Consider the following 27,309-nt stretch of genomic DNA (forward strand, 5'->3'; position numbering starts at 1 on the left):
ATCTCCCTGATGATCCTAGAGTTTTAAAGCTACTGCAATAGTCTAATCCTTCAGTTCAGTCCTGCCACAGTTTGTCTCTGCCACTGACCCACAAGTCTTTGGTATTGGCGTATGGCTCCTGAGACTTGCAAGTGGGCCCCTCTTCCAGGCTGTGCACCCCGGGTCCTCTGTTGAGGGATGACTGTGCTATGTCACAGGTGAGTGCCGTCCCCCCAGGGCAGTTCTGGGCTGCTGGGCTGTGTTGGGAGGCTCCCAGTCTGCTCAAATGATGGCTGAATGAGGCTCTGTTAATTCACACTGCTCCCCCTTCCCAGCTCTGGGACATTCAGCTGAGGTTGCAGGGAAGGCTAATGTCCACGCCCAGTTTTGTGGTGTGTGCCTGTTATTTGAAGCACTTCCGTCACACTGGGTTGTCTGGGGCAGCTCTGGGCTATGGGGCTGGCGATGGGCAGGAGTGTTTCCTGTCCACCAGGATGGTGGCTGTGAGCGGACACCCCCCTTTTCTTGGGAAGTTGTGTTGTTTAGTGAATTTTCTCAGCCACTGGATTATTGCCTTTTGTCTCAGAGCTCTCTTAGTTCTGCTCTTGATTTGACATGCCCAAATTTCAATTCTTTGAAGCTTTCTGTATTGAGCTTCTTAGAGTAATTGTTTTAGAAAAAGCAAAAAGGATTTAAAAAAAAAAAAAAAAAAAAAACGGCCCTCCTCAGAGATCTAATGGGTTATTGAAATGCTAATAGACGAAGCAACCAGGGCCATTAAGGAAAGGTGCACAGGGCAGAGAGATCAGCCTTGCTTCGGGATTTGCATATGCGCCTCAAGGCCTGATCTCCGCCCTTCCCCTTTCTGTGTTCACCAGAACTCCAAAAATCCTCTGCTTTTATTTTGGAGTTTTTCGTGTTGTTTTTTTTCTATGCCTGTCTCCTCTCTGCTGGGCTGGCTGCTCTCAGAGTCTCTGGTGTCTTGTCTCAGTCTATCTATGGTTGGAGTTTGAATCAGTAGAATGAGTTTCCGATAAGAGCAGCCACTGCAATTCTCCCTTCTCCTTCCTGGAGCTGACAGCCCCTCCTCCCCCGGGACTGAGCCTGGCAGGGAGGGGCGCGGGTCCCCTGGCCGCAAAAACTTACAGATTTCGCTGATCTCAGCAGTTCCACGTTTTCATGAGTGTTGTATGAAGTATGCCCAAAGACAGATTGCTCTGTGGTGTCCAGTCCACGCAGTTCCTGGCTTTTTACCTACTTTCCTGGAGGAGTAACTAAAACATACAGCTCACCAGTCTGCCATCTTGCCCCGCCCTCCTAGTGTCTCTTTTAATCGTCCAACATCTCTTGGCTCAGCTACCTGCTCAAATAGATTAGAAGGCAGACTTCCTTCCTGCCTCCTCAAATAATGCCAACAGTACTGGCCAGAAGTGGTCAGCAGGTCCTGTGCGGGGACACCATAACCCTCCCAGGAGTCGAGTTCCTGCATTGACACTTTCATCAAGACTGAACAACATTTCCTATAGGAAAATCCTCCTATATCAGGATAGTTTAATTCACCCATTTGCTTCAGTCTTACCAGTAGAAAATCTGAAACTCTTGCGTTTGGCAAAGGGATTTATTACAGAGAAATCCAGATGCTGCATCAAGTGGTCACATACCACTTTGAAATATTTCTATTGAATCAAAGAGACAAAACTAGGAAATTACCAGAATATCTCATTAGATACAAAGAAACTTTCCAGTAACTCTGAGTAGCTTCTTCAAGTCCCTTTTAAGGACTAATATTTACTGGAGAGTTTAAGTTGTATTTATTAAAAATACAAGTGCTATATCATGTGTCTTTTGCCCCTAACTCTCCAAATGAACAACATAAAGACCCACCAAAAGAATAATAACAGAACTAGCAGGGGCAATCATTGCATCCACAGAACCTTCAATATCTTTAAAATGTGGGTACAATACCTGCAATTCTTGTCAAAGATCACACAAGATGCATGAATCTTAAAAAGGGTTTTAGACATGGTTCTGCTCATGCAGCTTTGAATTTGTAAGAGGTCAATGAATCTTTTAGTCTGAGCAGAAACCTGCTAGATACTGAATAACAAATTTTTAATAAAATAAAATTGAGGCAGTTAAGTAGATAATTATATGGCAAAAAAAGAATTTTTCATCAGTTCTATGGCCTTTTCCCATTAAGTATTTTGAGCCATCATTATCCAATCAATAGTGTTTATTCTTTTTTCCTAAGGTGGCTTTTTCTAAAATTAAATCTTAATCAAAAAACCCCTACAAAGCAGAAAAGTAAGGCTTCTCTGGCTAAAGCAGAGGTTAAGATACCAGGAGTGGGCCCAGCCCCCGCCCCCAAAACCCTTAGGAATCACTGCCATAGAATCTAGCGACTACAGAAAACAGTTTAAAAGGCCAAAACAACAGTCTTAAGCCTGCTTCATTGAACACATATAAACTGCTTCTTACTCTAATACCCAGACTACAAATTCTGGGGATATTTTCTTTGTCCCCTACTAAGAACCAAAAGGAAAACACATACCCCTACCCCACACATGTTAAACATTTCAGGACTACTTCTCTTTACCTGGAGCAGTGGATCTTACTGGTGGGGTCTTCCTCTTTGCCAAGAAGTTTCTCAGTTGTGCCTGTTTCACGGGAGACAGTTTAGCTGCAAGAAATTCATGAACCCATAAATGCTTAAGACTTAGTAGATGGAAGAGAACAAAGTGAGCCAAAAGATGTGGAAGAATGTTTTTACCTGGTATTTTGGGCAAGGGTTCGGAGTGAGATTCTATGGTGGTTTTCAACAAAGCATTGCGCAGACTTTCAAGGTCACTGTCAAAACTGAAACAGGATAGTGTTACATATAAACAATGATCTGAGAAATCTGAGGGGAGGGGGGAGTGTGCTATCCTTTTAAATATAAATGCAAGAGTTGAGAGCACCCCCAATAAAGAAACATATGACTTCATCAATTAATGTTATCAATCCAAAAGGGAAGAGACAGCAACCTCAATATTAAACATCAGCCCCACACCAAATGAAACACTGATAACCACCTTGGCAACTTCGGGGATAAGCTGCCTAACTACCAGGGTCTGAAAGTTTTCAGTCAAGGAAAACAACAAATTTGGGCTTTGTGACAAGTAAGTCAACCTAACCCTACTGGCTAATTTCTAAGAACAATACTATTGTGGTATCTGCTATCATCTATTGAGCACTATTTTTAGGTGTGTTACAGACTTAATTTAACTCCACCAATCCCATGTGGCAGGAATTGTCATTCTCAATTTTTAGGCAAATAAATAAAGCGTCAGAGAGAGCAAGGAATGTGACTAGGATTACACACGTGGCAGACGGCAAACTTGGTTTCAAACCCGTATGTGAACTGCTAAAAAATACCCCTCATTACTCCCCAAATATTTATTCATTCATTCAACCATATTTATTGAGTGCAAGAGGCGTTAACAGGGCCCATTCTCCTTGCAGACCTGTGAGCGCTGCTCTGGGAAGGAAGAGCTGAGGGAAGTCTCCATTGGGAAGTTTGGTTATAAAGACGGAGTTGCTGGAGACTGTCCACCAGGTGATTCAACCTTTTCCTCTGTTGGTTTATGATTTCCCGGTTGTTGGCTAGAGTGTTAAACAGTGTCTCTCGCTCTGGCACAAGAAGGCGCCTGTTAATAGTAATGAGAAAACAATTTAACAGGAACAGTTCAAGTCATCTCACACACACATGTGCACTTACACATATAAAGAAGACTACCTCTTTAACAACGAAAAGAATGAAAATGGGAACCACTAGTGAAAAAGAAGCTTCAAGAAATTACTAGGAGATATAAGGGGATGAAAGACTAATAATAAAACCTAATGAGGAAAGAGAAGCCTAGAATACACAAAAACAGGCCTGTAGCAAAAGAAAGCAAAAATCAGCCCGGTAAAACTCCAGAGAAAGAAGGTGGCTTGAAGAAGAATGGTCATTCTGCCACCAATGAGGTGATGATCAAGGAGTACACCATCAACATTTACAAGAGCATCCATAGAGTGGGCTTCAAGAATTTTCCTCCCAAGGCACTCAGAGATCTGGAAATTCGCCATGAAGGAGATGGGAACGCCAAATATGCACACTGATACCAGGCTCAACAAAGATGTCTGGGCCAAAGGAATAAGGAATGTCCCATACTGCATCCATGTATAGTTGTCCGAAAAACACAAGGATGAAGAGTCATGAAAAAATCTCTATACATTGATTACCTACGTACCTGCCACCACTTTCAAAATCCTAGACAATCAAGGTAAATGAAAACTAACAGCTGATTAACAAATAAAATTATAAAATAACTGCAAAAACAAACAAAAAAGGGGGGGGATTTATTCAACTATATATTTAGGATATTATCCTGTTTACTTCTCTGTACATAAATTATGTTTAATAAAAAGAAAAAAAGCAGAGGTTCAATGGAAATTTATGGGAATCAGTTGTTTCTTCAGACTGCTCTCAAGAAACAGTGGAATAAGCACATGATGGAGCATGGGGGAGGGTGGTGTACCCCACCCAAAAGAACTAAATCAAGACAGGAATAACAGCAATTGCCACTGGGACAGAGGTCTAAGAGTAGACAGACCCAGGGTCAGGGGCTTTGGGTTCTCATTATAAATTCCTGAGTATTATTTGATTTTTAAAAATTTTTTTCTGACTAGATTAATTTGGAAAAAATTAAAAGAGAAAACTATACAAATAAAATGAGTGGTCGTAAGGCAGTCACAATCAACAGTTCTCCTTGGTATTTTATGTGAAGATATGTATTCTGTCTCAACACTAATCATGGAATACAAATGCTTAGGCTAAAGGGAAAGTTCTGGCTTTATTTCTTCTCCCCCATTAACTCCTTGAGGTGTCTAGAACCAGCTGAGTGAATGCCTCTGATAAACAGGTAGTTCAACATAAACTTCTAAAAATAGGCATTACAGTAAGGCACACAATAATATTTAGAGAAGGGCCAAAAACAGAGAAGGGCTATCTAAACAGAAAATTGTATAGATTTAAGAATTTGAAAGGGAACTCAGGAAAGCATGTTAAGTAGGAGATACACATGGTTGTCAAAAAGGAGAAGAAACTTGGTTTCCCTGAAAGCATCATGCATTAAAAAAAAGTAATAAAACCAATTTGTTAATTAATAAAGAGAAATACAACTGTAAAGCAGAGCAGAATGTTCATGCTGGCAGATCAGTGCATTCACTCCCTTGTGGAGAGGCAACACATATGGTCAAACATGAACTCAGAACCAGAAGAGTGAACAGTGAAATCTCTTAACAGGGGCTAAATGCCCAAAGGGCTGAGTGTTCCAGTCAATAAGCTATAAAATCTCCCCCTTGGACAGTGTCTGTGAAGGGTCGATGCATATCTCTATCTTCCTATTTCTATTCCAGGATTAGGTTCCCCAGACTGGGCATGAAGCCTTTCTCCACAAGGTATAATTTACTAGATTCTGCTTATTAAATTACAATAGCATTCTAATCCTGCTTCTGACATCACACCCAGTTGCCCCACTTAAAAGTTCTTTGATGCCATCCATAGCTCTACAGAGAAGTTAATAGATACTTCATGGTTTCTTTCTTTAGAGGGCTAATTTTATTAATCAAGTGTAGATGTTTCTGAGATTTAACATTCTGAGAACTGATTTGTTTTCCAACTTAACTGTGAGAACCTCACTGCTATCATTATGTACAACTTATTCCTTCCAGAAAAAAATACATGGTCTAAAACCAAATATCTACCAATACAAGACTAAGCTAAAAGATTTTTCCTTACCTTTGCTATCATTTCTCTCATCCTTTTACTTATCCATGCTAATTAGAAATGTTTACTCAAAAAGAAAATCTGGAATATTCAGAAAACTATTAAAAGAAAAATTCTCCTTACTCTCATCTCCCAAATATAACTGCTTGTATTTTGATAGATTTTCTTCTGGTCTCTTTTCTACATTTACATTCTACCTCGAGACTACTCAGGATGCTGTTTTATCTTCACATCTACTTACCTACTCCTCTACTTCTGCATAATTAATTTGAATCCCATTTTTCACTATCATGAACTATTGTGTGATGTACATTCTTTTCTCTAAAATCGTTGTGAGCAATTATTAGTGTTTTTATAAAACAAATTTCTACAAGTAGAACGACTGCGAAAAAGAATGAACATTTGAAGAGTTTTTATACATGCTGCTAAGCTGTCTTTTTAAAAGGCAATAGTGCTAATAGATTGTGGGAAGATGGAAGAGTAGGAAGCTCCAGGATTTGGTTATTCCACCAAACAACCATTGAACTGGCAGGAACTGACTTCATCAAATATTTTGGAACTCTGGAGTCTAGCAGAACACTTCACAGTATTCAGGGAAGAGATGGAGAAAGACACTGGTAAAATGCAGGAAATATTGGTGAATTTCACCCTCAAAATGGCAGCTGCCATCCTCCATCCCCCAAATGCCAGGCAGGCAAGCAGTGGGACTACAACCTGGGATTCAGGGTGGGCTGCAAGAACCTACTCCGTGAAAATCTGAATATGTGTGGTCTGATGGCTGATCACTGCTTTGGATCAGCTACTTCAGATTGCTGGGGGCCTGACTCTTAGGATGGCCTTTATTGAAACTACTCCACAGGTAAAAGTGGCTGAAAAATTTAAAGAGGAAGGACCTATTTTTATTTCTCTTTTTCTCTTTTCTCTTCCTATTCACTGTTTGGGAGCAAAAACTGGGAAAATCACAAATCGGTACCCTCGACCCTCAACAACGACGACGACAGAAACAGAGCAATCTCAGAGGACTGGGAGAACTAGCTTTCCAGACTTGTAACAACATAATACTCAGAACGTGAAATTCTCAACAAAAAATTCTGAAACACACAAGAAAAAGGAAACCACAGTCAACTCGTAGGAAAAACAGAATTTGTGAGAAACAATCACTGAGAAAGCTCAATATTGGAACTATTAGTCAAAGGTGTTAAATCAACTTAAATTTGTCCACGACATAAAAAATTCATATACAAAGAACTAAAGGAAATTAGGAAAACGCTGTCTGAAAAACATAGAGAGATAAAAATAATAAAAAGAAAATTTGAAGCTGCAAAGTATAGTAATTCAAATAAAAAAACATACTAAAGGGCTCCAACAATAGAGAGGCAGAAAAAAGAATCAGCAAACATAAAGACAAGACAATTGAAATTATCTGGTAGGAAAAGAAGGGGAAAAAATGAAGAAAAAAAAAAGAAAAAGAAAAAGAATTGAGGGACCTATGGGACACCATCCAGTGTACCAACATACATATCCATGGAGTCTTAGAATGAAGAGAGAAATGGGCACAAAAGTATTTGAGGAAATAACAGACTAAAACTCCCCAAATCTGATGAAGGACTTGATGACACACATCAAAGAAGCTCAGTGAACTCAAACCAGGATAGACTTTAAGAGATCTACACCAACACAAATTATAGCGAAATTGTTAAAATCCAAAGACAGAGAATTTAGAAAGCATAAGAAAGAAGCAACTTGTCACAGACAAGGGATTCCCAATAACACTAACAGCAGCTTTCTCATCAGAAACCATGGAAGCCAGAAGACAGAGGGATGACAGATTAAGAGCCCTTAAAGGAAAAAAAAATGTCAAACAAGAATTCTGTATCTGGCAAAATCATCCTATAAAAACGAGGGAGAAATCAAGACATTTAGAGACACACAAAAGCTGAGGGAGTTCACTTCCAGAAGACTAGCACAAAAAGAAATGCTAAAGGGAGTACTTCAGACTGAAATAAAAGGCCACTAGACAGCAACCCAAAGCCATAAGAAAAAATAAAGAACACTGGTAAAAGTAACTACATATAAAATCCTATATTATTTTACCTTTGATTTTTAACTGCTTTTATTCCCCCTATATGGCTTAACAGGCAAATTTGTAAAATAACATTGAAATTCTGTATAAATGGCCATACAGAATATAAAGATAGAATCTGAGATTATAACAATATAAAGGGAAGGGTTGAAGATATATCGAGTAGAGCATTTCTGTACTACTGAAACTAGATTGGTACTACTGGATCTAGATCATTAGTTTAAGAAGTTAATTGTAGTTATAAAGTTAACCACAAAGAAAATAACTAAAAAACACAGAGAAAAAGAAAGAAGGGAATCGAAATGATCACCTCAAAAAAGCAACTAAATAATGATTTTAAAAAGGCAGCAATGGAGTAACAGGATCAAAAAACAAAAGTCTAATGGCAGAATTAAATCCTTTTTTCCCAGTTATTGTGATAAATGCCAATCCATTAAAATCCCCTATTAAAAGGCAGAAATTGGCAGAAGGGATGAAAAACAATGACCCATCTTAAAGAAAAATACACATAGAGGCTGAAAGTAAAAGGGTGGAAAAAGATATTCATTGGACACAGTATCAAAAGAGAGACAGATATGGATGTGGATGGAAAGGTGGAGAGACTGCGCCTAAAGGGATGCAGTTTGTTTGGCCGAGCAAGAGAGTGAGCAACAGCTCTCCACTCCTGTGCACAAAACTTAACAATTAACTGGGGATATAATCCTCCACAGTCACATGGCAGGGAGCTCCTATGAGGGAACCCAGGAGGTAGCTGACGAATATAGACCATATTTAATTTTCCTCCACGGAAGTCCAGGGTGTGCAAGGGACAGAAGAAGGGATAGGGGAGGGCGCCACATGGAAGCACCAGGAGCCTCTCCCACACACAAAGGCTCAAGGGAGCACAGCAGTTAGGGAGTATGGCATGTTTGAGCTGGAGAGCGCCCTTGATTGTATTCCCTGCCTAACTGCACAGGGCCCACACTGTACTCCCAATGCAGGCAGTCCCCAGTGCACACAGAGAACTGGTGCACTGATCGGATCCCCATTCAGTCTGGACCCCGCATAGTGCACAGGGGAAGCTGGGGGAAGGCTGGCTTGAGAGTAAGAAGTGGCTCAAGAGCACCATCTGCTGGGAGGACAGAGAAATTGCACAACAGGAAGCTGAAGCTCTCTGCCAAATCATAAATAAATGCTCAAATAATCCTGCAATTCCAAAAATAATCTTACCAAGACAAGCAAAAGCCCTGAAGCCAAAAATCATAAAGCACCCGAAGAAACAAGAAAATATGGAAAAACCAAATGAACAAATTAAAAAGCCGGAAGAGACACAAAATTTGAGCCATTAAATTAATTAAAGAAGTACATGCAAATCTCCAAAACAACTTCAATGAGATGGCTAAAGGCATAAAGACATGAAGAAGACTCTAGAAGAGCATAAAGAAGAATCTGAAAGAGTAAATTAAAAAATAGCAGATCTTACGTAAATAAAAGATACTGTTTATAAAATTATAAATATTCTAGAGACACAACAGCAGATTTGAAGAGGCAGAAGAAAAAAAATAAGTGAACTAGAGGACAAACAATTGAATGCAAACACAGAGTAAATCCCAAAAAGAAACTGAAAAATTTGAAATGCATCTCAGGGAAATGATGGACAACATGAAGCACACAAACATAAGAATTGTTGGTGTCCCAGAAAGTGAAGAGAAGAGTAAAGGGTAGAAAGAGTGTTTCAAGACATAGTTGGGGAAAACTTCCCAACCCTTATAAACTACAGAAATATCCAAATCAAAGATGCCCAATGAAAGCCAAATAGAATAAATCCAAATAAACGCATTCCAAGACATATACTGATCAGATTGTCCAATGCTGAAGAGAAGGAGAAAGTTCTAAAAGCAACAAGAGACAAACGATTCAACACATACAAGGGAAACCACATAAGACTAGGCACCATGGAGGTGAGAAGGCAGTATAGACATATTTAAGATTCTGAAACAGAAAATCTGTCAGCCAAGAATTCTTTATCCAGCAACGCTCTCCTTCAAAGTTGAGGGAGAGTTTAAAATTTTCACAGACAACAAAATCCTGAGAGAATTTGTTAAAAAGAGACTGGCCCTGCAAGAATACTAAAGGGAGCTCTACTGGCTGAGAAAGAAAGAAAGGAGAGAGAGGCCTGGAGAAGGGCACAGAACTAAGAGTATTAGTAGGGTACCTCAAAGGAAAAAGGAGAGAGGGGAAAATAGATCTGACAACTAAAACCAAATGATAAGATGGCTGATTCAAGAACTCCCTTTGCAGCAATAACTATGAATGTGGATGGATTAAACTCCCCAATTAAAAGATATGGACTGGTAGAATGGATTAAAAAATATGACACATCAATATGCTGTTTACAAGAGACTCATCTTGGACCCTGAGACACAAAGAGACTGAAAGTGAAAGGATGGAAAAAATATTCCACACCAAGTGCAATAAAAAGAAAGCTGGGGTAGTTATACTAATATTGGACAAATAGACTTTAAATGCAAAGATGTCATAAGAGACAAGAAGGACACTATATTAACAGAAGGGGCAATTCACCAAGAAGAATAACAATCATAAATATATATGCACACAATCAAGAAGCTACAAAACACGTGAGACAAAAACTGGCTAAATTGAAGGAAGCAATCGACACGTCTACAATATAGTGCGAGACTTCAATACACCACTCTCTTCTATAGATAGAAAACTAGACAGAGGATGAATACGGAAATTGTGAACCTAAACAATTCGATAAATGAATTACACTTAACAGACATACACAGATCTGTTAAATACCAGGATATACATTCTTCTCTAGCACCCATGAAATATTCTCCAGGATAGATCATATGCTGGGGCACAAAACAAGTCTTAATAAATAAACAGATGGAAATTATTCAAAGCACATTCTCTAACCATAATAGAATGCAACTAGAAATCAATAACCACCAAAGAACCAGATCTTTCACAAATATATGGAGGTTAAACAACACACTCCTAAACAATCAGTGGGTCAAAGAAATTGCAAGAGAACTAGTAAATATCTAGAGACGAATGAAAAGAAACAAACACATCAAAATCTATGGGATGCAGCGAAGGAAGTGCTGAAAGGAAATTTATAACTCTAAATGCATATATCAAAAAGCAAGAAAGAGCTAAAACCAAAGACCTAAACAACTGACGGGCTAGAGAATGACCAGCAAACTAACCCTAAAGAAAGTAGAAGAAAAGAATTGACAAAGATTAAAGCAGAAATAAATGAGCTGGAGAATCAAAAAAACACTAGAGAGAATAAATAAAGCCAAAAGTTGGTTCTTTGAGAAGATAAACAAGATAGACAGACCCTTAGTTGACTGACAAAGTCAAAAAGAGAGAATACCCAAATAGACATAATCGGAAATGAGAGCAGGATAATTACCTCGGATCACGAAGAAACTAAAAAAAAAATTATGAAGGGGATATTATGAACAACTGGATGCCAACAAACTAGATAATTTAGAGGAAATGGACAATTTCCTGGAAACATATGAACAACCTAGACTGACCCAAGAAGACACAGAAGACCTCAACAAACCAATCACAAGTGAAGATACACAATCATTCATTAAAAATCTACCTACAAATAAAAGCCCAGGGCCAGAAGGCTTCACAGGGGAATTTTACCAAACCTTCCAAAAAGAATTGACACCATTACTGCTCAAACTCTTTCAAAAAATTGAAGACAAAGGAAAACTACGGTGCCAGTTCGAATGTATTATGTCCCCCAAAACGCCATTTTCTTTAATGCAATCTTGTGGGGGCAGACGTATTAGTGTTAATTAGGTTGGAATCGTCTGACTGAGTGATTCCATGGAGATGTGAATCAAATCAACCATGAGCGAAATGTTTGACTGGATTATTTCCATGGAGGAATGGGCCCACCCATTCAGGGTGGGTCTTGATTTAATCACTAGATTCCTATAAAAGAGCTCATAAACAGAAGGACCTCAGAGCAGCTGCAGCTTCAAGACAGACATTTTGGAGATACGCTTTGAAAGCAGACTTTTGCTGACACTTTGCTCTGGAGAAGCTAAGAGAGGAAAAAAGCCTCACGAGCAATATTTTGAAGAATGTACAAGAGCTGAGAGAGGAGCTGGAACACAACCTGGGATCAGCAGACGACAGCCACATGCTTTCCCAGCTAACAGAGGTTTTCCAGACGCCATCGGCCTTCCTTTGTTGAAGGTATACTCATGTTGGTGCCTTAATGTGGACATTTTCATGGCCTTCAGACTCTAAATTTATAACCAAATAAATCCCCTTTATAAAAGCCAATCCATTTCTGATATTTCGCATAACCGGAACAACTACCTAACTCATTTTAAGAAGCTAATATCACTCTGATATCAAAACCAAATAAAGAACTACAAAAAAAAAAAAAAGAAAGAAAGAAAAGAAAACTATAGGCCAATCTCCCTAATGAATATAGATGCAAAAATTCTCAGGAAAATACCTTCAAATTGAATCCAAAGGCACATTAAAAGAATTATACCCCACAATCAAGTGGGGTTCATTCCTGGCAGGGAAGGGTGGTGCAATATAAGAAAATCCATCAATGTAATATAACACATTAACAAATCAAAAGGGAAAAATCAAATTATCATCTCAATAGATGTTGAAAAAGCATTTGACAAAATTCAGCATCCTTTTTTGATAAAAACACCTCTTCAAAAGGTAGGAATTGAAGGACACTTCCTCAATAATAAAGGGCATATATGAAAAACCCATAGCCAGCTTAGTACTCAACAGTGAGAGACTGAAAGCCTTCCCCCTAAGATCAGGAATGAGACAAGGATGCCCACTGTCACCACTATTATTCAACATTGTGCTAGAAGTTCTAGCCAGAGCAATTTGCCAAGGCAAAGAAATAAAAGGTATCCAAACCAGAAAGGAAGAAGGAAAACTGTCATTATTTGCAGATGATATGATCTTATATTTGGAAAATCCTGAGAAATCAACGACAAAGCTACTTGGGCTAATAAACAAATTCAGCACAGTGGCGAGATAACAAGATTACTGTACTTAAGTCAGTCATGTTCCTATAGACTAGTAATGACCTAACTGAAGAGGAAAAAAAAAAAAAAATTCCATTCACAATAGCAACTAAAAAAATCAAGTAAGTACCTAGGAATAAATTTGACCAAGGATGTAAATGACCTCTACACAGAAAATCACAAATTGTTACTAAAAGAAATCAAAGGGGACCTAACTAGGTGGAAAGATATTCCGCGTTCATGGATAGGAAGCCTAAACGTCATTAAGATGTCAGTTCTACACAAATTGATATACAGATTCAACACAATTCTAATCAAAATTCCAACAACCTACTTTGCAGACTTGGAAAAGCTAGTTATCAAATTTATTTGGAAGAGAGAGGGGCCTCAAATTGCCAAAAACATTCTGAAAAAGAAGAACAAAGTGGGAGGACTTACACTTCCAAACTTTGAAGCCTACTATAAAGCCATAGTGGTAAAAACAGCATGGTATCAGCACAAAGATAGACATATTGATTAATGGAATCAAACTGAGAGTTTGGAAATAAATCCCCAGATGTATGGTTGACTAATTTTTGAGAAGGCCCCCAAATCCACTGAACTGGGACAGAATAGTCTCTTCAACAAACGGGGCTGGGAGAACTAGATATACATATTCAAAAGAATGAAAGAGGACCCCTACCTCACACCCTATACAAAAATTAACTCAAAGTGGATCAAAGACCTCAATATAAGAGAAAGCACAATAAAACTCTGGGAAGATAATATAGGGAAACATCTTCAAGACCTTATAATAGGAAGCAGCTTCATAGACCTTACACCCAAAGCACAAGCAACGAAAGAAAGAATAGATAAATAGGAACGCCTCAAAATCAAAACTTCTGTGCCTCAAGACTTTGTCAAAAAGGTGAAGAGGCAGGCAACTCAATAAGAGAAATATTGGAAACCATGTATCTGCAAAGGGACTGATACCCTGCATATATAAAGAAATCCTACAACTCAACAACAATAGTACAAAGAGCCTAATTATAAAATGGGCAAAAGACATGAAAAGGCATTTTTCTGAAGAGGAAATACAAATGGCTAAAAACACATGAAAAAAAAGTTCATCTTTACTAGCTTTTAGGGAAATGCAAATCAAAACCACAATTAGATACCATCTCAAACTAATAAGAATGGCTGCCATTAAACAAAAAGGAAACAAAAAATGCTGGAGAAGATGTGAAGAAACTGGAACTCTTACTCATTGCTGGTGGGAATGTATAATGGAACAGCCACTGTGGAAGACTGTTTGGCAGTTTCTCAGAAAACTAGGTATTTTCTCAGAAAACGATCCGGCAATTCCACTTCTTGATATATACCCAGAAGATCTGAAAACAGTGACATGAACACACATTTGCACACCAATGCTCACAGCAGCATTGTTCACAATTGCCAAGAGACTGAAACAATCCAAACATCCTTCAACAGACCAGTGAATAAAGAAAATGTGGTATATACATACGATGGAATACTATGTAGTAGCAAGAAGAAACAAGGTTCTGAAACATATGGCAACATAGATGAACCTTGAAGATATAATGCTAAGAAATTAAGTCAGACACAAAAGGAGACTGTATGTTACCCCTACTATGAACTCCCTGAAAAATGTAAAATCAATGTCTTATAATGTAGAGTATTGGGGATATAGTGATAGAAGTTAGTGAAGGGGGAATGATAACCTAATATGTTCAGATATGTTAATGAGGGTGAATTCAAAGGTACGGGAATGTATGGGGGTAATGATTTTTTATTAATGGGATTATAAGTATCAGAGTTGCATTGAAGGCAAACAGGTTTGAAAGGGGTTGTTTAAAGGCATGTATCCCACAGACCAGCACTACAAATATAGACAGGTGCTTGCATAATGTACTTCTAAGGTATGACACTGGTACAGAGAGTTGACAACAGAATGGTATATGGGAAAAATCTACCTGCTGTATACTAGGGACTATAATTAATAGGAATACCTTACTAGTACCACACAAATACTAGGGACAAATAATTTGGGGCTGAAAAGAGCTATGGGGTGTTCAGGAGAATTGTTTACAATGGAGGGTGATGAGGATTATACAGCTAAGTGATGATAATGTGAGATACTGATTGATTATCATGGACACAACATAGGCTATGTGAAATTAGGAAACTCCTACTTTATAAGTCAAGCCCTCGATCTTGAGATTTGCCGTTGTGAAACTTATGGTTGTGAAGGGGAGGCTAAGCACACCTGTAATTATGCCTAGGAGTCACCTCCAGAGAACCTCTTTTGTTGTTCAAATGTGAACTTTCTCTTTCTAATATCAACTCTGCAAATAAATTCATCACCCTCCCCACAATGTGGGACAGGATCCCTCAGATGAATGAGTCTCCCTGGTGACATGGGACACGGATTCTGGGAATGAGCCTGACCCTGGCATTGAGGGACTAAGAATGCCTTTTGATCAAAATGGGGAAAAGAAAGACAACAAAATAAGGTTTCAGTGGCTAAGAGATTTCAAATAGAGTCAAGAGGCTGTCCTGGAGGTTATTCCTATGCAAGCTTCTGCTAGATATGCCAAATGGCCACAGTATGATAACCCCAAGTCAACAGTAGTCCTGAAAACCCTAGAGAATACCAAGGTCTCTATCTGAGACTCTATAAAAGTTTCACTCACTGAGTTTATTCTTCAGAAACTTAAATCCTCCAGAAAGCTCCTATGCCAGCTAAGTCCCAACATATAAAGGCAATCACCTCTTCAAGAACATCAACCAGATGTGTCCCCTTTCCCATTTGGACACCATTTTTCAACATGAACAAGTTAGGGTGGTCACTGTCTAGGCATCCCTGAAGATCGGGAAAGTGATTAAACTAGAGGAAGGGTAGCAACAGACAAGATAGAAATTAACAAAGGATTATGAACACTGAATCTCCATATAATTTTCTTTTTCTTAATTGCCAGGATATTAGAACAGCTAGAAGGAAAGATCTGAAATGATGGAAATGTAACCCACAGCATTCTTTGAAATTTGCTCTATAGATATTTGAAAGTTATCACACTTTTGTATATATGTTATATTTCACAATAAAGAAATAACTGAAACTATGGTACTGTTACCCATAACATTCTTGGAAATTTCCTACTTATCTACTTGTTAAATTATACTTTGAAAGTTATCAGCTATTTGTGTATATATTTTACAACAAGGAAAAAACTGAAACTGTGGAACTGTAACTTATAACATTTTTTGAAAGTTGCTCTCAAGTACTTGTTAAATTGCACTTGGAAAATTATCGCTTCTTTGTATATATGTTATATTCCATAATAAAAATGATTAAAAGAAGAAAAGAACTAGATATAATTGACCCCAATCAGATTTTCCCAGTCCAACCAGGCCCAGGTCTAGGATAGAGGGTGTAATCCATATCAAGTTCCCCTGATAATGAGTCCCAGAAGTTTGTCAAACTCTCCTGTGAGGCCTCTAGACTCTGTGCTTTTACTATCCCGTCCAGCAGGTAGCACTTAGCCCACAGCTCCCCACTGAAGTAAAAAGATGTGGTGCCTCTAATTCTCTGCAGCCTCTGTCTCTGCCAGGGGCATGGTTGACTCAGCCTGTTTCTGTTTTCCAGCCCAATGGGTCTAAGTTCTCTGAAGTAGAGCTGACACTTGATCTAGGCTGCACCCCCCCTTTTCTTGGGAATATGGAAATATGCCCATTAGAGAATTATCTCCCCCACTTGATTCATTGCTTTGTCACTCAGACCTATCTTAGCCTTAGAAGGAAATAACTGAAACAGTTGAACTGCAATGCAGTAGCCTTGATTCTTGAAGATAATTGTATAACTATAGCTTACACGGTGGACAGTGTGACTGTGAAAACCTTCCCTTTATCCAGTGTATGGACACATGAGAAAAATGAGGACAAAAATTAGATGAATAATGGGGTGTGTGTGTGTGAATAATGAATAACGGTGTCTGGAGTGTTCTTTTTTCCTCCTGTTTTTATTCTTATTTTATTTTTTTATTTTTGGAGTAATGAAAATATTGAAAAATTGAGTGTGGTGATGAATGCACAACTATATGATGGTGCTGTGAATATGTGATTGTACACTTTGGATGACTATATGGTATGTGAATATATGTCAATAAAATTGAATTAAAAAGAAAGAGAGAGAGAGACAGAGACAGAGAGAGAGGGCGCTAAAATGGCTACATATATCATTGTCAGACAAAACAGACTTTAAGTCATAAAGATTACAAAAGACAAAGAAAGATACATTGAAAAAAGGTTCAATCAAACAAGATATAATGATGACAAACATATATGCACCTCATGACAGACTTCCAAAATATAAAAAGCAAAAATTGAAAGATTTGAAGGGAAAAACAGATTGTTCTACAATAATAGTTGGAGACTTCAATACACCATTTTCAGTATTTGAAAAAATATCTAAACAAAAGATCAATAAGGAAATAGAGTACCTGAACAATATTATACACCAAACAGACCTAATGGATGTATCTAGAACACTCCACAAACAACAGCAGAATATACATTCTTCTCAACTGCGCATGGATCATTTGCGAGGATAGACCATATGTAAGGCCACAATTTAAATCTCAATAAATTTTAAAAAACCAAAATCATACAAAGTTTCTGCTTGCACCAAAATGGAATAAAGCTAGAAATCAATGGAAGGAAAACTGGAAAATTTTTAAATATTGGGAAATTAAATCACACAGCATTAAATGTCCAGGGGGTCAAAGAAGAAATCACAAGAGAAATTAGAAAATATGTTGAGATGAACAACAATGAAAACAATACAACAAAACTTATGGGATGCAGAGAAGGCAATGATTAGAGGAAAATTTACATTTATAAATGCACGGATTAAAAAATAAAGATCAAAAATCAACAAGCTAACTTTACACCTAAAGTAACTAGAACAAGAAGAGCAAACTAAACCCATACTTAGTAGAAGGAAAGAAACAGTAAAGACAAGAGCAGAGAAAAGTGAAATAGAGAATAGAAAAACAAAAGAGAGAATCAACAAAACCTAACGTTGATTTTTTTTTTAGAGATCAATAAAACTGACAAACCTTTAGCCAGACCAACAAAGAAAAAGAGGCAGAGGACACAATAACTAAAATCGGGAAAGAGAGGGGAGACATCACTACACACACCATAGAAATTAAAAGGATAATGAGAGGATCCTATTATGCCAACATATGCCATATGCCAATAAATCAGAACACCTTGATGGAATGGACAAATTCCTAGAAACATATAAGTTACCTAATCTTAAGTAAGAAGAAATAGAAAAGCTCAAAAGACCTACAACAAGTAAAAAGATTAAATCAGTAATAAAAAAAACCTCAAAACAAAGAAAAATCCAGGACAGGATAGCATCAGTACTGAATTCTCCAAAACATTTAAAGAACAATTAACCCCAATCCTTCTCAAACACTTTTAAAAATGGAAAAGGAGAACAATTCCTCATTCTATGAGGCCAGCAGTATACTGATATCAAAGTCAGATAAAAACACAAGCAAAGAAAATTGCAGATCAATATCTAGCCAGGGTAATCAGGCTGGAACTAGGAATAAAAGGTATATTAATTGGAAAGGAAGTACAACTATCCTTAATCACAGATGACATGATCCTATATAGAAAATCCCAAAGACTCCAAAAGAAATCTACTAGAACTAATAAAAAAATTCAGCAAAATTGCAGTTTATAGGATAAACATGCAAAAATCAGTTGGGTTTTTATATACCAGTAATGAACAATCTGAAAAGGAAATCAAGAAAACAATTCCAATTACACCACCATCTAAAAGAATAAAATACCTAGTAGTAAATTTAACCAACAAGGTGCAAGACTTGTACACTGAAATCTACAAAACATTACAGAAAAAAATTAAAGACCTAAATAGAAAGACAACTTTTCATGGATTGGAAGACAAAATATTAAGATGTCAACAGGCTACTAAAATGATCTACAAATTCAATGCTTTCCTATCAAATTTCAGCAGCCTTTTTTTTTTTACAGATATGAAAAACTGATCCTCAAATTCATATGGAATTGCAGGGACCCTGATAGCAAAACAATCTTACAAACGGAGAGATATACTTTGTGATTTCAGAACTTATGCATAAGAATGAATGGAACTCTACCTCTCACCATATACACAAGTTAATTCAAATGATCAACAACCGAAATATAAGGGCTATTACCTATAGAACCCTTACAAGAAAAATAAGAGAATATCTTTAGGGACTCGGGAGTAGGAAACAGGAATTTAGATGTTACATCAAAAACACAGCAACAACACCAAAAACTAGATAAATGGATTTCACCAAAATCAAAAACATTTGTTCATAAAAGACCACTATCCACAAGTGAAAGACAACCTATGGACTGGGAGAAAAATTTGGAAACTATATATCTGATAAGGATTTAATATTCAGAAAATACAAAGAACTCATACAACTCAACAACAAAAAGACAAAACCCAGTTAAAAATGGGCCAACCTCTGTCTCTCTAACTGAAACCACCTCGGCAGGTGAACTCACTGCCCTCCTCCCTACGTGGGACCCGACTCCCAGGGGTGAGAATCTCCCTGACAAACGCAGGATATGACTCTCGGGGATGAGTCTGGACCTTGTGTCATGGGATGAGAATATCTTCTTGACCAAAGGGGGATGCAAAATGAGACGAAATACTTTCAGTGGCTGAGAGATTTCGAATGGAGTTGAGAGGTCACTCTGGTGGACATTCTTATGCACTATATAGAGAACACCTCTTAGGTTTATTGTATTGGAATAGCTAGAAAGTAAAATACCTGAAACTACCAAACTCCAACCCAGTAGTTGGACTCCTGAAGATGATTGTATAATAATGCAGATACAAGGGGTGACAGTGTGATTGTGAAGGCCTTGTGGATCACACTCTCTTTGTCTAGTGGTGTGGATGGATGGGTAGAAAAGTGGGGACAAAAACTAAATGACAATAGGGTGGGATGGGGGGGTGGTTTGGGTGTTCTTTTCTCACTTTTCTTTTTTATTCTTATTCTGATTCTTTCTGATGTAGGAAAATGTTCAGAAATTAGACTGTGGTGATGAATGCATAACTATATAATCGTACTGTGAACAGTTGATTGTATACCATGGCTGATTGTATGGTACGTGAATATATTTCAATAAACCGAATTTAAAAAAAAAATGGGCCAAGGTTTTTAAAACAGACATATCTCTGAAGAAATACTCCAATGTCCAATAAGCATATGAAAACATGCTCAACACATTATTAACTAATATAGAAATGCTAATGAAAACTACAAAGAGATAACATTTCATAATCCACTAGGATGGCTTTTACTTAAAAATTAAATAAATAAAAGAATAAGTGTTGGCAAGGGATGTGGAGAATAAGAACACTTTTATATTGTTGCTGGGAATGTAAAATGGTGCAGCCACTGCGAAAACAGTTTGGTGGATCCTCAGAGTTTAAACAAAAGAATTACTATAAAACCCAGCAATTCCACTCCTAGGAATATACCAAATGGAATTGAAAGCAAGCATTTAGACAGATATTTGTAAACCAGCATTCATCACAGCATTACTCACAATAGCTAAAAGGTAGAGGCAACCCAAGTGTCCATCAACCAATGAATGGATAAGCATAATGTGGGTATACATACATACCACAATGGAATATTATTGAACCATAGAAAGAACTGAAGTGCTGGTATATGCAACAACATGGATGAACCTTGAAAACATCATGCTAAGTGGAAGAGGCCAGACACAAAGGACAATATTGTATGATTTCTCTGATACAAAATACTTAGAAACAAGCAAATTCATAGACAGAAAATAGAAGAGTGATTACCAGGGGTTGGGCAAGAGGGTAATGGGGACATTGATAAATAGACGAGAGTTCTGTTTTGGATGATGAAAATAGTCTGGCAATAGACAGTGGTGAAAGTTACACAGTGTTGTCAATGTAGTTAATGTCACAGAATTGTCCACTTAAATGGTTAAAATGATTTGTATGCTATATATATTTTAGCACAATTAAAAATAAAATTTTTTAAAAAACAATTTGTCCTAATCTGTTAAAAAAAAAAAAAAGTAAAATCATAAAATATACCATTCAAAAGAAAAGAAAAAGGCTATAGTAAATCTACTCCAACCCTTGGTGTACAAGAGAATGAGCTCACTTTTGTTTTTTCTTTTGTTCCAGATGTCGATCCCACTCCAAGTCTAGAACATCATTCACATCTTGGACAGCAAATTTCACATACTGATGAAGACGCCGAATTTCCTATAAGAATAAAATTAAAAGACAAATCATTCATTTTTCCAGTTGCTTCTATATCAAATAGTCAAAATAATTTTGAATAATTTTGGATTGAGAACAAGGAAAAACAATAGTTTCTAATATGATTATTAAAATTTTACATAAAATGAGAAACAATTTTAGAAAAATCAACTTTTATTGTGTGACAGAGAGTTAGTACAAAGAAAAGGGAAATAGAATGGGTGTGTCTGTCTAGGGCCTCTTGGGAGTAAATATTCTTGCTTAGTTCTCATTTTCAGCTCCTGTAAAGTACCTCAACACCTGTCTGGTAATTTTCCACAGCACTCTGGTAATCAGACTGTACATCCATTTAGTGTTTGCTCTCCTATTCATGAATTAACTCTTACTGACAAATGTATATTACAATACAGTGCTGAAAATAATCCTAAGCCTATCTCTTTATAGGTACAGAATATAGTAAAGTCATCTCACCAGTTAGGAAACATTCATTTCCTTCCCTAAAGCAAAGAATATATTAGCACTATAAGGTGAATTTACCATTACCTAAATCTTACGATTTTAACTTATTTTAGGTCTAGAACACTTTTCTTTAAATTTTGGGCCACTGTTAACATTGAAGATATGCAACGCGGCTCTCAAAAATTAGAATAAAGATGAAACATTCAGTTAACTATATACACAAAACACCTGAAAAAAGTTCTTTACATTTAAATAAAGGTACTGTGGTTTAAATATATTTTCAAAATTATTCTTGGATAGGGGTATATATCCAAATTGAAAAAGAAAATTGTCATTTAAAAGAAGCAACGCTGATTCAAGGGAAATAGCAGTAACCTGAACACCACATATAAATTTCAACTAAATATTCATTGAGTAAAGGAATGCCCTTTTCTTTGAACACTTCAGATGTGATACTATCACTGTGCATTAGCTGACACTGTTTCTTTTACATGGAATGCCCTTGAAATTTTGTCCTGCAGCAAAATCACCTCTTCTTTTAAGGTCTATTGCAAATACTTCTTTTACGTGACTTAGCGGCTCTCCCTCATCTGTGGTCACATAGCAACATATCCCACATGACATTTATATGCTCATCTTTCCCACTGCCAAATATCCAAACGTAGGGATTGTGCTATAAATAATAGCATAGTAGTTAACAGTACAGGCTCTGATGTCAGATTATCCAGGTTCAAGGATCCAGCATCTATTACTGGTAAACTTGGATAATTTCAGTATCTTTTGTACTTCAATTTCCTCCTCTATAATGCAGGGAATAAATGAGTGAAATACTCATGAAAAACTGTTACAAACAGGCCTTTGTACATAAAGTACTCAATAAATGTTAGTTATTATCTTAACACCATCAGAAAAGAAAATTAATCCCCTTTGAACAAGAAGTGTCCCCAAAAGCTGTATGCTTTCTCTTAGTATGGCTACAGAGCAAGAGGTGACAGGGCACGTAGAACAAATATGTAACTGATATTCTTGCAAGCATTGGGGGGCTACCATTGTAATAGACCAAGTCCTTGATCTTGGGGCTTGCCTTTATGAAGCCTGTTACTGCAAAGGAGAGGATAAGTCTACTTATAATGGTGCCTAAGATTCACCACCAGAGAGCCTCTTTTCTTGCTCAGATGTAGTCTCTCTCTAAGCCCATGTGGCTGGTAAACTCACAGCCCTTCCTTCCCCCTACGTGGACATGACTCCCAGGGGTGTAAATCTCCCTGGCAATGTGGGACACGACATCCGGGAATGAGCCTGGACCCAGCATCATGGGATTGAAAAAAACTTCCTGACCAAAAGGGGGAAGAAAAATGAAACAAAATAAAGTTTCAGTGGCTGAGTGTCTCAACGGAGTTGAGAGGGTCATTCTGGAGGTTATTCTTATGCATTGTATAGGTATCCCTTTTTAGTTTTAGTGTAGTAGAATAGCTAGAAGGAAATACCTGAAACGGTGGAATTACAATCCAGTATCCTTGATTCTTGAAGATGATCATATTACTATACAGCTTAAACGGTGTGATTGCGTGACTGTGAAGACCTTGTGGCTCACACTCCCTTTATCCAGTATATGGATAACGAGCAGAAAAAAGGGGGATGATTGTATGGTATGTGAATATATCTCAATAAAATTGCAAAAAAAAAAAGAATGCTGGTAAAGGTATCTACACAGGTAAATATAAAATTCTGTATTATTGTACTTTTGGTTTGTAACTGCTTGTTTATCCCCTATAAATCTTAGAGGCAAATGTGTAAAACAACAATTTATATCTATGATATGGGCATATAATGTATGAAGATATAATCTGAGCTAATACCATTACAAAGGTAGAGGGACAGAGATGCATAGGAGTAAAACATTTACATACTTTTGAAACAAAGCTGGTACTATTCAAACAAGGTAATTATTACTTTAATTATTTATTTTAATCACAAAATTAACCAGCCAGAAAATAACTAAAAATCATAGCGAAAAAGGAGGAAGGGAATAAAAAGGGCACACTACAAAAAATTAACTAAATATAAAAAAAGACACTAATGGAATAATGGAGGAACAAAACACACACAAGATATCCAGAAAAATAGCTACATGGCAGAATAAATCCATCTTTCTCAGTTAATACCTTAAATGTCAAACAGACTAAACTCTATTAAAAGACAATGTAGCATAGAAGCCCCAGAGCATGGGACTTGCCCTTATGTAGCTCATTATCACAAAGGAGAGTCTAAACTTATATGTAATGGTGCCTAAGAGTCTCCCCTGAGTACCTCTTTGTTGCTCAGATGTGCCCTCTCTTTAACTGAGCCATCTCAACAGGTGAATTCGCTGCCCTCCCCCCTACGTGGGACCCGACTCCCAGGGGTGTAAATCTCCCTGGTAACACAGAGTATGACTCCCGGGGATGAATGTGGACCCGGCATCATGGGACTGAGAGTATCTTCTTGACCAAAAGGGGGATGCAAAATGAGACGAAATAGTTTCAGTGGCTGAGAGATTCCAAATGGAGTTGAGAGGTCACTCTGGTGGACATTCTTATGCACTATATAGATAACACCTCTTAGGCTTTAATGTATTCGAATAGCTAGAAGTAAATACCTGAAACTACCAAACTCCAACCCAGCAGTCTGGACTCCTGAAGACAATTACATAATAATGTAGATTACAAGGGGTGACAATGTGATTGTGAAGACCTTGTGGATCACACCCCCTTTATCTAGTGTATGGATGAGTGGAGGAATGGGGATAAAAACTAAAGGACAAACGGGGTGGGATGGGGGGATGATTTGGGTGTTCTTTTTTCATTTTTATTTTTTATTCTTGTTGTGGTTCTTTCTGATGTAAGGAAAATGTTCAGAGATAGATTGTGGTGATGAACGCATAACTATGTTATCATACTGTGGACAGTGGATTGTATATCATGGATGATTGCATGGTGTGTCAATGTATTTCAATAAAACTGAATTTAATAAAAAAAAAAAGATAATGTAGCATAACAATGCAAGATGTTAATAACAGGGTGGTATATGGAATATTCAATGCATGATTGTTCTGTAAACTCGTGACTTCTCTAATTTAAAAAAAAAAAAAAAAAGGGCAAACACCAGTAGATGGGATGAAAAAACATGACCCATCTATATTCTGCCTACAAGAGACTAACTTTAGATACAAACACACAGAGGTAGAAAGAAAAAGATGGAAAAAGATATCCTATGCAAATAGTCATCAAAAGAGCCAGAGTGAATATATTATTGTCAAAAAATACATACTTCAAGTCAAAAAAAGTTTACATGAGACAAAGGACATTGTATATTGTTAAAAGATCCAATTCATCAAGATCTAGTAATTATAAACATATATGCACCTAACAAAAAAGCCCCAAAATATATGTGGCAAAAACTGACAGAATTTAAGGAGGAAATAAATAGTTCTACAATAATGAGACTTCAATACACCATTTTCAATAATGGATATATTATATAGACAGGAGATCAATAAGAAACAGAAGACTTGAACAACTGTACAAACCTACTAGACCTGGCAGATGAGCAGATGTATTTACCATACGTCACCCAAAACAGAATATACATTCTTCTCAAGTGTACATTGATCATTCTCGAGGACAGACCATATGTTAGCTCAGAAATCAAATTTTTTTTTTCTATAATAAGAGCATTGTATAAAAACAAAACTTACGGTAGTGCCAAATGAACCAGATATTTACAGTGTACATATTAAGAAGATTCAGTATATTAGATTTAAATATTATTAATCTGACAAAAGCATTCCTTCCCTCCCACACCCCCACCTCCCTTCTGATGAACATTTATTAATTTATTTTCCTGAAATTTTATTGAGATACAGTTGTATACCATACAGTCATCCAAAGTTAACAATCAGTTGTTCACAGGCAACATAGTTTCGCATTCATCACCATAATCAAGTTTTAAACATTTTCATTACTCCAAATAAGAATAAAAATTAGTATACAAAGAAAATTAAAAGTTAAAAAGAACCCCTAAAACACTGAACCCCTCAATAAATTTTAAAGGATTTATTTCATATAAAATATCTTCTTAGACCACAAAGGAATGAAGCTAGAAATCAATAACAGAAGCAGTAACTGGAAAAGTTACAAATATGTGGTAATTAAACAACATACTTTTAAACAACCAATGGATCAAGGAATAAATCACAAAAGAAATTAGAACATACTTAGAGACAAATGAACTTAGAGAAAAACACAACATACCAAAAGTTATGGGATACAGCAAAGGTAGTGCTCACAGGGACTAAAGCTGAAGATAGCAGAAGGAAGGAAATAATGACATTAAGAGCAGTGATATAAATAGAGAGTAGCAAAGAAATAAGATTCAATATAACCAAAATTGGTTTTGAAAAGACCAATAAAATCCACAACCTTTAGCCAGATGACAAAGATAAAAAGGAAGACACAAGTAACTAACATCAGGGACAAAAGTGGGGACAGCACTACAGACCTTACAGAAATAAAAAGGATTATAAGACAATACTGAGAACAATTGTATGCCAACAATTAGATAACTTAAGTAGCAATCTAGGAACAAATTCCTAGAAATGTATGACTTACATAAACTGACTCAACAAGAAATAAAAAATCCCAACAGAGCTATAACAAATAAAGATACTTAATCAGTAATCAAAAACCTCTCTACAAAGAATCATCCAGGAACAGATGGCTTCACTACTGAATTCTACCAAACATTTAAAGAAGAATTTATAAACTGTACTGGGACAACTGGAAAACAACAAGGAAAAGAATGCATTTGAGCCCCTATCTCTCATCATATACAAAACTTAACTCAAAATGGATCAACTATCTCACTATAAAGGCTAATACTTTAAAACTCTTAGAAGGAAACAGGGAAATAGCTTTAGAATCTTTTGTAGGCAATTGATTCTTACATTTTACATCTAAAGCATGAGTAACTAAAGGAAAAATAGATAAACTGGACTTAATCAAATTTGAAAGTTTTTGTTCATCAAAGGAATTATCAAGAAAGACAACCTATGGAATGGGAGAAAATACATGGAAACCATATATCTCGTAAGGGTTTAATATACAAAATATATAAAGAACCTCTAGAACTAACAACAAAAAGACAAACAACCTAATTCAAAAAATGGGCCTAGGATTTGAATAATATTTCTTCAAAAACAAACCATTGGCCAATAAGTACATGAAAAGATGCTCAACGTCATTAGCCATTAGAGAAAAACAAATTAAAACTACAATGAAATATCACTTCACACCTACTAGGATGGCTATTATTTTAAAATGGAAAACAACAAGTTTTGGCAGGTATGCAAAGGAAACAGGAATTCTTAGACACTGTCAGTGGGAATATAAAATGATTCAGTAGCTATTGAAAACAGTTTGGTATTTACTTAGAAAGCTGAACAGAGAATTACCTTATGACCTGGCAATGCCACCTCTAGGTATCTATCCAAAAGAACTGAAAGCAGGAACTTGATGTGTATCAATGTTCATAGCAGAATTATTCAAAATAGCCAAAA

At 36.8% G+C, this 27,309-nt stretch overlaps 1 protein-coding gene across 1 annotated transcript in view; it reads right to left on the bottom strand.

Moving 5' to 3' along the window:
* NUP214 (nucleoporin 214) overlaps positions 1-27,309 on the bottom strand; it is a 148,895-nt gene that overhangs the window by 83,323 nt on the left and 38,263 nt on the right. The window contains 4 exon segments of the mRNA XM_037798478.1: positions 2,576-2,659; positions 2,750-2,835; positions 3,483-3,665; positions 21,154-21,257. Coding sequence (XP_037654406.1) covers positions 2,576-2,659; positions 2,750-2,835; positions 3,483-3,665; positions 21,154-21,257 — 457 coding nt within the window.

The sequence above is a fragment of the Choloepus didactylus genome, chromosome 10 (genome assembly GCF_015220235.1).
Source record: "Choloepus didactylus isolate mChoDid1 chromosome 10, mChoDid1.pri, whole genome shotgun sequence".
Lineage (NCBI taxonomy): Eukaryota > Metazoa > Chordata > Mammalia > Pilosa > Megalonychidae > Choloepus > Choloepus didactylus.